The sequence below is a fragment of the Limanda limanda genome, chromosome 11 (assembly GCF_963576545.1).
Source record: "Limanda limanda chromosome 11, fLimLim1.1, whole genome shotgun sequence".
NCBI classification, from domain to species: Eukaryota; Metazoa; Chordata; class Actinopteri; order Pleuronectiformes; family Pleuronectidae; genus Limanda; species Limanda limanda.
In genome coordinates, this window is record NC_083646.1 from 22,758,226 (window position 1) to 22,770,310 (window position 12,085).

General features: G+C 41.0%; 1 protein-coding gene across 1 annotated transcript; it reads right to left on the bottom strand.

Moving 5' to 3' along the window:
• Positions 1-2,154: 2,154 nt before the first annotated feature.
• Positions 2,155-10,527, bottom strand: nod1 (nucleotide-binding oligomerization domain containing 1). Its single transcript, XM_061081157.1, has 12 exons — positions 10,413-10,527; positions 9,572-9,764; positions 9,306-9,480; positions 6,532-8,344; positions 6,353-6,436; positions 5,904-5,987; positions 5,725-5,808; positions 4,455-4,538; positions 4,289-4,372; positions 4,123-4,206; positions 3,946-4,029; positions 2,155-2,956 (listed from the first exon to the last, which is right to left on the bottom strand). Exons 2-12 carry the CDS (start codon positions 9,740-9,742, stop codon positions 2,884-2,886), a joined length of 2,820 nt encoding a protein of 939 aa, XP_060937140.1. The 5' UTR covers positions 9,743-9,764; positions 10,413-10,527; the 3' UTR covers positions 2,155-2,883.
• Between the last annotated feature and the right edge of the window lie 1,558 nt (positions 10,528-12,085).

The following is a 12,085-nucleotide window of genomic DNA, read 5'->3' on the forward strand; positions in this document are numbered from 1 at the left end:
AGATTCAAATGAAGAGTTACAGAGGGCAAGGCCAGTGTTAGATTCAACAAGCGATCAGCTTAACTTCTATGGTGTAAGATTTTTTAGGGGGATTGCAGTGAGTTGAAACAAACAGTGAACTGGCTGAAGTTTCGTTAAGGATTGTAAAGGTTGTGTTTCAGGTCTTTGACCTGTACTGGGAGAACTGTGTATGGAGTTGAAGCACTGTCCTAAAACAAGCCTCGTGTGGGAAACTATAGAATCAGTCAAGCACTTTTTAGCTTGTAATTTATTTGTTTGCCAGTTCTGAGCCCCAACAAGCATTACATTGTATAATGTAACAGAGAATGTGTGATGTTTATTACGTAACAAACACATAATCACAACATAAAATGTGTTCAAATATTTATTTTATGTAAAACTATGTACAAAAGGCAATGAAGAGTGTATCATTTGTATACCAATAATTCTGTTTTAGTTACTGCATTTTTATCTCATGTTACTTTGTGTTTGAAGCAAATCAGAATTTTTCAGTAAAAAGTTGAATCAGTCTGAAATGTGTTTTTTTTCCACATACAAATCTGTCTGAATAGAGCTCAGTCATACATCAGTTCATTGACATGCGCTCACACATGTATATATATATATTAGGGCTGGGCAAGTTAACTCGTTTTAATCGAGTTAACTCAAGTGATGAGTTAACTCGATTGTTTATCCGCCAATTATTTTCTTTTTTCCTGTTCTGCAGCATTATTTTCTTTTTTCCTGTTCTGCAGCAGTCAGCAACAGACTTTCACAAAATAAAAGCCTGACTTTCACAATAAAACAATAAATAATCAAACCTGAGTGAATGCGAGATAAAATAATTAATCGAGTTAACTCATCACTTAAGATAACTCCATTGAAACGAGTTAACTTGCCCAGCCCTAATATATATATATATATATATATATATATATATATATATATATATAACCCACACTTTGGGACATACATCTCAAACACTTTGTTTCTGATTTGATATTAATTTGATTGACTGCTTCTTTTTTAAATGTATCTTTAAAAAAAGTCATTCGCGTGCTCCTAGGTGAGGGTGAGTAATTTGTCTCTGTATGAAAGGAAGATGACCAGGAAGGATTAAGGCAGAATAACAGAATAACCTTGTTGTTCCTATTGCGTGTCCATGTACTTGCCTCTCTCGTCTTTTGACAAAGTTTTTCACCACAATAGTGGAACAACTGTGCAAGACACAGTAACAACACTTTCCAGGTGCATAGCTGAGATTTTAAAGATTTAAATGAAGGCTGAACTCAAGGATGGGAGTTGTCTGAACAAATGACTGCATCCTGGTTTCACAGATGGGTGTGATCAGAGAATCAAGTACTCAAATAATTATGTAGTTATGAGTACTGAGTGAATTATCATTCAGTGCTTTCATATGCTGTAGTTCCATCAGTCTCAACATGAGTATGAGGTCAGGAGATAGAGTGAAATGGTGGGTGGTTCAATCCCGTCTCAAATATTTTGCACAAGAGCTGTGAGTGTTCATCAAGTTTAGAAAAGTGCTATTTCAATGCAAACCATTATATCTGTGTACAAAGAGCTACCACACAAACAGTTAACATAATACTCTCCTTACTGACTGAAGTACAAACAAATATTCCACCAGCTATGTATATGTAAATTACTTTGTAACAGTCAGATAAATAATAAAGTTTATGTTTACACCAAATACTGTGTTCATACATGTTCATAAAAACAATACAACGGTTCATGAAGAAGGAAGTCGTCTGTTTGGCTTCTTCCTGTTAACCAGATGTGCCACTTCCTGTTTTACAACGCTCCCATTACACCGTCAAACATCCTCTATTTGATCGGCACAGTTTCCTTTAAAGGGCCCATATGTTTAAAATACATTTTTTCCTTTCCGTAATAACTTGAAGGGGGTCAGTAGTTAGCCTCAAAGTATGAAAACAGTAATTCCGGGACCTTTCACTCAGTCTATTCTAAGAAATATTTTATTGAAACGTCTAGTTTCGTACTTCCTTCCCCGTATGATGTCATTCGGGATCGCACTCGTCTCTCAGCCCAACCCAGTTGGTACCAGTCCAGCCTCTGAACCCACCACCCCTGCTCCCCATCACCTCCACCACCACCCCTCCACGCCGAACGCGACACAAAGCAGCTGAGCTAGCAGCTTGTTAGCTAACAAAGGCTAACCACAACAAACAACACTGAAGAAACACCGCAGCGTGGAGGTAGGCAAGGAAAATAATGTACGGTTACGCTTTATTTCTTCTGATGGGCCGTGTTGCTGGACGTTACTCCGTATTAAAACTCCGTAGGCTACTCCAACTTGGGACGTTACTCCTAAATTGGCCGACAGTCCTGCCAGAACTTGAACGAACATGAGGACGATGTAACTGACAGTTCAGAAACATCCTGTTGTAACCGACTGTAAATATGGGACTATTCTTCTATAGCTGCAAATATAACATGTCTTTCAGCTCTGTTTACCAGAGGGAATGCACCAGAAGGAGACCGGTGATAGGCCTGGTTGCATTTCACTCAAAGTGCATTCAGCCAATCAGAGGAGGGGCTCAAGAGGCAGGCGAAAACAGCCCGTCCTGTCTGCAGCTCCAGAGAAAGGCAGAAGAGAGGACGTGGAAATACAGAAAGGTGTAAAATATGGGCCCTTTAAGATTCATCAATCAGGAGGATTACTTGATATAATATTTGCAAGTAAATAATTTAACTTTGTGCCCACAGTCAGGTGAGAGCATTACGTATAACACCATACCTCAACAGTTTGCTAATGCTAATACAGTGCATGCACACAGTGAACACAACTTCACTCCCGTACATAGATTACTCAACATGTGCTCGTCTCCAATGATTGGCTCCTCAGTGGAAGTGCAGCCTCTTCTCCGCTTTAAACTGTTCCTCTTCCTCTGCAGAGACCTGGTTTCCTTTCACACTGCAGGAACATGAGAGGAAACCTTCAGACTATCATTCACATTTGCAGGATCTTAACACATGTGTTAAATATCTGCTGAAAACCACAAGTATACTCTTGTGATGTGCTGTTGTGTTTGTATGATACTGTTTGTCTTGTTTGTTCATCTTTGTATTGTCTTGTGTTATGTGTTGTCTTTCTATCCTGACCTGCCAACAGACTGCAGGTTTGAACTAGTTTTACTCAATAATAAAGTACAGTGCATTAAATGGAGATATTTATGTTTTAAGTGGCCCCTTTCAAATTAAATTAAATTAAACTATTGTTATGTACAATCATTCAAACCAAACTGTCTCTCAAGATATGTTCACATTAATTCAGTCAAGGCTAAACATTAACTGCTGATTGTGCAAACCCAGACACACTGGTGTAGATGAGCATTACTACAGTTCTCTTACGTATATATATATATATATATATATATCCAACAAGTTCTCCAGCTGTTCTCTAATGTCATCTGTCTGCTGTGTGCAGGTTGAGCACAGCGGCTTTTTACAACTTGTCAGCTGCTGGGGCTGAAAATTAATCAATAGCCCTGATAACCTTTATCAATGAATTAAAAGGCAGAATGTTGTTCACCAGCTTTCTTACTGTGGTCTACAGATGAGAGGAGATATAGGCATATTATCCTGCTGATCAAACAGACAAAAAGTTGTTCCACTCCAGTCCACCGGGCAGTGGTAACCCCACAAAAATGATGATGATCTTTGACTTTTAAAATACATAACCTAATAATTAACTTGATGCTACACATGATGATACATTGAATAAGAGCTGCCTCAGTAGAATTATTGAATGTGAGGAATTTTGAAAATGAGGTTATTTCATCTTCACTTTGGCAGATTAAACTTCAGTTGGCACACATGGAGGTGAGTGTAGTGTGTAGTGTGTAGGTGGAGAAACGGAAGCGGCTCTAAAATCACCGTGCTGTGTATCTGTTGTAAACTTACACTATCTCAACGAGCGCCGAGTTGTGAGCCAGGGACTCGGTGAGGATTTTGATCCCATTCACAGTGAACTGGTTGCTGACCAACCTGCACACACACACACATACAGAGTTTCAGACAATCACTGCCTGAGCAGAGCAGCAGCATCACAGGTCCTTACAGAATGCGTGTTTCTCTTACCAGAGGTTTGTTAAACCTGTGTTCGCTTTAACCAACTCAGCAAAGTGCGGCGCTGCATCGTCAGTCAACTCGTTCTGCGTCAACCTGCAGCAGCACAGACATGTTGTTTCGTTGTGTCAGTCAGAACAGAGAACATCATGCAGCTCTGAGTGAGTGATGTGTTTACCAGAATATCCTGAGGACGCTGTTGTCTTTCAGAGCCTCCGTCAGAAGCTTCCCACCTTCTGATGTGATGCCATTAGCTGAGAGACTGAAACACAGATAATCCATCAGTTTAAAAACAATGAGTGGAAATCAGAAGGGTTTGTAATTAAAGGATGTCGCCCTCTCACCTGAGGTTGGTCAGATTCGGGTGGTGCCTCAAAGCTTCTGCGAACGCTGCAGCCCCTTCATCTCCGATGCTGTTCCCCCACATTCTGAAAATGAAGAAGATCAAAACCAGCTTTGTCTTTAAACCAGCGGACAAATAATCTGTCATGTTTTCTGAGAAAGCAAACACGTTCATCAAGATTAAACAAGGCGATCGAGTCGTCTAGAACAGGGGTTTTCAACTGGTTTTGTCCCAGGTACCACCATTCTGACTAGAAAGTAATCCGCAGCCCACTGATGTGCCTACGCGCGTGCCTACGTGTGTGCGTGCGTGCATGTGGATAGAAGGAAGTTTTAACATTTGGTTTTCTATGTTAGTTTTATTTAAAAACCTCAAACAAATCTAGAAAAATCTGTGAAAAAACAACAAAAACGGTTGATTTTCGGTGCTTAAGAATTGAAAACAAAATTAAAATGCAGTTTGTAGTTGTACTGCATCTCAGAACCATATGTACATCAATATATAACGTTCATGACTTAAATGTACAGACATGTAGCTGACATGTTGAGAGAACGTTAAAGTCACGGTGATCAATAACAATCAACATAAACTGGGGCTACAACTGAAGAGGGAAGATGACAAAGTAATGCAGAATATGTCACAAATGATAATCATACAATATCACACAAACAATTGAGGCCTACTTAAGTTTAACCTCATGATTACCAGCACCTTTATATTATTTTAGACATATTTTTCTTATTTTAGATATTTTTCACGATATTCAAGAGTAATCTGGAAATGTGTTGAAATATCAAACCGAATTTCGTGGACCCCCATGCAATGCCGTCGCGGACCACCAGGGGCCTGCGGACCCCCGGTTGAAAACCCCTGGCATATAAGGTACTGTGGTTCATTCACCAGGGGTTTGTTGTTCTGTTAACAGTTAAAACAAATCTAACAGCTAAATCTTTGTAATGGTTTGGGATAAATCAACCCCCATCTTGAGAATTTGAGCTTTTTCTTTCTCATCACACCACCTTGAGGAGGACAGCTGCGGCTGGGCCTCAGGAGAGAGAGCGGGTCGCTCACTAACCTGAAGGTCAGCAGTTTGATTCCTGTCTTCCTCATTTGACAAGCCAGCTTCGACTGGTCATCAATAAATTCAAATCATTGAGCTGGAATGCAGTGTTTTCTCATCTGAACCGGGAAACAAGTCTATTTTGTCAATCGTTAACCATTTGTTTAAAGCCACCCCTGTACTGAGATGATTAAAAGTGGTGAGGTCTTACCCAACATCAAATATTGAAGAGCTCTTCTGAATTGCACCGGCCAGATATCTCCCACCAACACTAGTGATCTTGTTTTCACCGATCCTGAGGACATGGTAAAGACAGCAACCATTAAACAGGTATAACAACACCATATTACATAATATTATTGCATAACAAGTTCTTGGTACAACACATACTTGACAACTCGCAACTTTGGACATTCCTCAATTATCTTAGCAACCAGCTTGGCTCCAATGTCTGTGATGTGATTTTTGTAAAGTCTGAGGACAAAGACAAATTAAAGGCAAAAGGTTCAGTTTTATTATGAGAAAATGAAACATATAGTATTTTAGTTCATGGAGTATTGAGATTTAACATTGGGGCTGAATCCTACTTTCATCTGCTAGCTAACTTTCAACAGAATAATTATGTTCCCTGGGAGACAAACATGTCACATTAGGTCATAATAAGGGTTTTAGGGTTAGGCTAATTATCTCAAATCTCTATTTTGTGAGTGATGCTCCTGCCTGGTCACAAAAAAGTAACCTTCATGCTTTCAACCAACCAGAATGCAGAATCAGAAACTTACAGAGTCCATGGAAGTTTTTAGAGTTTAAATACACCGGAACAGTTGATGTCAACTTACCCCAAGACCTTCACAACCTTGTGCTTACACAGCTCCTCTGCAAGCACCTCCATGCTGCTGTCTGACAGGTGATTGACGCACAACCTGGAGACAATCAGTTGAGTAAGTGCTACAAGTTACATCCTATGAGATATAGAATCAGTCAGAATATCTCTCAGTGGAGATCAGAAGGTTCTTACCTCACTATTGTCATCTTACAGAACGAGGGACCCAGCTGCTTCACCCCATAGTCCCCGATGTTGTTGTTATCCATGTCGACGCCCAGGAGCCTCTGACGGTGTTGCAGCACGAAGTTGAGGGCGGTGCAGTCCCCCGAGTAGACGTTGCAGTAGCCCAGCTTGATAATTTCCGCTTTGATGCCTTTCGCTGTCAGTTGAGCGATGTCTTTGCTCCCCGTCTCAAAGATGCACCTCAGCATCCACAGGAAGTTGGGCATAACATGGATCTTCTTGCCTTCCTCGCCACTGTAATAGGGTAAACCACGGAGGTGGGACTTAACACCATTTGACAGGTACGATTTTAGCACGGCCTGTTTTTTCTTGAGTAGCCCAGGAGTCACCAGATGCTCCATCAGGCCCGTGTGAGCTTTAGAGAGCAGTCCACACAAGAAGAGATTTGTGAACTGAAGGTGCTCATTGGTTGCAAATGGTTTCTTTTGGCTGTGTTTGGAGGAGCCGGTGATACATAAGTTAAACAGCAGACAGGACGGCTCCCTTTTCCTGCTGCACTCTGTGAAGAACTTGAGAATGGAATCTGCAGCCGCCTGCTCGTCCAACAAAAGCGCAAATGCCGCCAAGAAAGACTGGAGGGTGATGTGGAGGAATTCAAAGTTAGCAGGGCTTCCGCTGCCTTCACAGTCACTGACAGGTCGGAGAAAGCCCAGGGGCAGGTCCTCCTCTCTGAGACCGCACGCAGAGATCTCATCTCGGTTACAAATGAAACTGCCTCTCTCCATACCCTGAAGTGCCAGCTTGGCAAATGCCGCAAGGGGCCTAAGCCCTAATTTGAATGTCTCTGAGGCACACCGGCTGCTTTTCTTCAGCAGACCTGGAGCGGTTGAAGTCGAGCGGCTGAAGAACACCTCGGACAGCAGAAGAAAGATGTCGGTGAGTGTGATGCAGGAGTCAGGCATATGAAAGCTATCATGCATGGTGTGCAGGTGGCTAAAGCTCTTGAATAGAATCCAGCAGAAGAGCGGAGTGGAGCACAGGCCACAGAGGTGGGGGCTAGCATCCAGCTGATCTGACACCAGCTTTCTGTGTTCCTGCTCCTTAAAGTGCAAATTAATGTAGGACTTCATATGAGTTGGAGAGAACCCCCGCAGAACCACCTTCTTTCTGATCACCCTGCTCTGGAGCTCAATCCCTGTCCGAGCCGTCAGCATCTTCTGGGAGTTCTTGAGCAGTTTCCCGGAGAGCAGGCTGATCAGCAGCTGGAGGGGATGTGCCTTGTCGTCTGGCGACACCACTTCAGGGACATTCATCAGGTCCAGATTCTCCTGAATCTCATCGTAGCCATCAAATGTAAAAATAACCTTTTCAGGGAAGCGCAGGATGTAGTCAAACACCTCGTTATCTGGATCCAGATCTGGATGACAGTTGTATTTGAACAAAAGGTCTCTGAGGGAGATCTGTTCGGTTTCCTTAAAAATGCTGAACATCCTACAGCGGAACTTAAAGAAGAAGATGGCGTCTGTCTGCAGCTGTTTCTTGGACCAGAGGTTCTGGAGCTTCTGAAGGAGGATGGATTTTCCCACTCCAGCGTCCCCGATCATATAGATGATTTCACCTTGAGGATTAGAGATGCCGTGGTCTCCGAGGAGCTGGTCCAGACTCTCCACGAAGCCCAGACTTTCATTGCTGTCTTTCAACAGTTCCATCAGAGAGTCAGTGTAGAGCTCCTCCAGACGGGTGTCGTCCTGCTGGCCGTATGACATGATGAAGCAGGTGTCCCGGCTCATTTCCTGCCTCAACTTTGCGCTATACCTGCTGACTTAAAGAAAGGAGTGGTGTTAGAATAACCAGAGTTGGGTTCAGTGATGCATAGTTTAATGTTTAGAAAGCAAACATAAAAGAAAGCAAAATGCATCTTAGGATGAGGAAGATGAAAGTTTCACCTAAAATTGTAAAAAACATAGATAAGCAATTTTACACATCGATGTTGACTCTCCCATGATGATTATAACCTCAGACTGAGCCCAGGGAGACAAACGTGTGCAAATGTTTTGTTAAAATCAAGCTTTGGTGACATGATTCTACTTTTTTTAGTGGTCTTAGGAAATGTGTAGATGTTCCATATTTTGTAATGGTTCTGCCTAAAGGTCCAGTTTGTAAGACTTGGGTAAAAGGGATCGATTTGTAGAAAATGAATATAAAATAATATAGTGATTTTTTTACTAAAAATATAATGAATTATCCTAATTGTTGTTTTTTTTGCCCTAGAATGGTCTCTTTACATTTAAATACTTTATATCTTCATAAGGAGGGGGTCCTCTCGACTGAAGCCACCATCCTTTTTACAGTAGCCCGGACTGGACAAACTAAACACCTTTTGAATTTTTATGACAACTGAAGGTGACAACAGGTTCTCCTTCATGTTTGGAAATGGAGAGTGAGGTGACTGACATTAAGCTGCAACATGCAACTTCACCACTAAATGTCACTAAATTTTAAACACTGAACCTTTAAACATTATAGTAATAATAATCAATATATGTTTTTTAATATTATAAAATATGCTTTATTTTTATCAGGATCCTTGTTTTTCTGGCTTATTCTAAATGAGGACTTAGAAAAACAGAAATACCTCTCATTACAATGTATTACAATAACTCGGGTTCAACTGTTAGGACCTGTCTTACATCTCGGCATCAGACATTTTTATGACACAAACACAGAGCATAGAAAGAAACCTGTTGGTGGAACAGAGTTAGTTACTAGGTTGTATGACTCACTGGGATCTGTATTCACCACACTCATCAGCTTTACGTCATTGCTCGGTTTGAAGTTGATCTCTTCCAGCCATGGCATCAGGTCTATGTATGCGTCACACACTTTGTATATGATGAAAATAAGGTATTCACAGGCCTCCTCCCCTTTGCACTGGACTAGCTCCAAGATTTTCCGCACCTACAAAATAATAAAAATAGATAACAACAAAAGACACCACATGTATAAAAATGATAGGGCCTTGTTAAACAGAACTTTCTGGTTTCCCTACCTGATCCGTCTTGGTGACAGTTCGTTGTACGATCTCAACATCTTCTTCACAGAGGAAGCCACAAGCCAGCAGGTTGTCCAGGATGCACTGGAGGCTCCTCAGCCTGGACACCAGCAGCTCTCTGTGTAAGGTGAGGATGCTCAGGCAGCTGGCTTCTTCTCTCTGATCCATATTTACTGCAGAACAGTCACTTCTGTCGGACCACACGTGACAAGGAGCTGTTAAAGTCTATAATTCCTTTATACATCAACAAATACACACACACATTGCTGATAAATGAATCACAGGTAGACGTCAGATCAATACATATTTAAAGATACAGCCGCTGCATGAATGTCACAGATACTCTCATTGGACACGTCACAAATTCAAAACAACTGAAGCTCACTTGTAGATCTGAATCCTCCTCAGGCAATTGGTCTGACACGCACACGCACACGCACACACACACTGACAGTGACAGTTATCTATCCCATCTGAAGCTACTTCAGTCAATGTGAACTGTCAATGTTTATACGTAACTTTAATTCTCTGTTTGCTCCACACCTCTTTCCTGAACCCTTCCATTGTTTCTCTTTTGTTCCCCAATGACACGCCTCATATCACAATAGATTACACACTCACTCTTTAATCCCACGTATCAACTCTTTAAACAAATAAGTCCATTCAACTTTAAATCAAGAGGAGGGTTTGTTTGAATAACAGCTGTTAAGAAGAATCAAAGTAAACAGGCAAATTATTATTCCTGCTGACTAAAGTAAGTAACATCAGTAACATCAGCTGACTCGAGGTGTTTGTTGTTATGAGGCAGTGATTAAATCGAATGAATCCTGAAACCTACCAGGACAGCGTCCACAGCGCAGCTCTGTAAACACGGATCTTCAAAATACAAGTTGTATTCGGGCCGATCCTCATGTGAACTTCATCTGCAGCAGAGATGAGTTGTTCTGTTCTCACACAAACTCAGTGAGAGAGGAAGTGAAAGGATTCAGCAGCAACGCGTCATTTCTCTCAACTATCTCACTGCCTGTTTGTGAGGCGTTCACTTGCCCACGGAAAGGCGAAACACATAACAGGTATTTCTCTACCGTTAAATGGCATGCTATTGGTCGAATCAATTTCCACACAGTTGAAGAGTTCCCCACAACAAGTAGCACTGAGGAGGGAAAAGAGAAGCAGTGACTTTAAGTGCTCAGTGCATGCTGGGAGCTCCCCCACCAGTAGAGGCAGCAAGGGATGGTTCAGGGCATCCATCCCTATGAACGTTTTGTCCTGGAGCTCCTCAAATACACTCGAAGCACTAAGAACACCAGGCTTACAACAAAGTTACAACATGAACTTGAAAACCACAATACTGAGGTTCACTTTAATAACTTTATTTATTACCTACGTTTATTTATGAAAGCCAACAATCTGATGTCCGTGTGTTTTCTTTCCATCTAGTCAATACAATTCAGGCAGGTCTAAAAAACATTAATACTTATCATACTTGATAACAACCATTGCTTGTGGGAAATAAAAAGGTTATATATTGTATTATTATTATATAAAATGTGGTAAAATGTTGCTGTTCATTTCAGTATGCACCACTTTATAAGTGAGGCTCAGCACAACACGTCCAAAATTGAGGCAGATGCAGAATACAGCCGAATATGAATGCTCCATCTTCAATCACATGAGTAAGTTCAGTAGAACCTCTGTGATGTAGAACAGTAGCATTATGTGATGCAGTCATGTCAACATGGAGCAGAGGCAAGTTTCTAACATTTCGTAAAATCAATGTGAGGAGTATTGAGCAAAAGGAGGAACTACCCATCTGTAGTACAATGTTCCTAATAAAGTGCTTGTTGTTGCTTCACTACTGTGAGTTTCCATGTGTTGTAAGTCTATGCTGACTGACTATGGAGAAACTTAATGTGCAACACATTTCATTTTGTAAAAACACATGTTTATTTTGAAGAACTTTACATAAAGCATAAATAGGACAGTCTCACAGGTGGTAAATGTTTTAGAGAAAACATAAGAATAAATCATTATCATCATCAATGTTATTGTGCACAGACCAAAATGTCAACATCATGACACGCACGCACACACACACACACACACACACACACACACACACACACACACACACACACACACACACAGACACACACATACACACACACACACACACACACACACACACACACACACACACACACAAACATATACACACACAAATATCTTGAGTTCAACACACACACACAAACACATTGCATTATTATTATTCCTTGTCAAAAAATACACAATTCAATGCACACAAAGTAAAATGAGTAAACATAATGTCAGAGTGGGTCAATATCATGTAGGAAAATATGTGCTCATTGCACTAGTACAATCCTGCCTTAGTACTGATGTGGTTGTTCTGTCTGGACCAATGTTAATTATTTGTGCTGCAATAACGATTAATAAAATGTTTTTATATTTTTCACACAGGAAATATTGTGCTCTACAAATTCGCTTGGATTT

What these genes read in the sequence shown, in the direction of transcription:
- nod1 (XM_061081157.1), bottom strand. Translation starts at nt 9,742, where the DNA reads ATGGATCAGAGAGAAGAAGCCAGCTGCCTGAGCATCCTCACCTTACAC. An exon ending in CCAAAGTTGCGAGTTGTCAA is followed by an intron (nt 5,809 to 5,903) that starts GTATGTGTTGTA and finishes CCATGTCCTCAG; the next exon opens with GATCGGTGAAAACAAGATCA. An exon ending in CCGAATCTGACCAACCTCAG is followed by an intron (nt 4,373 to 4,454) that starts GTGAGAGGGCGA and finishes TCTGTGTTTCAG; the next exon opens with TCTCTCAGCTAATGGCATCA.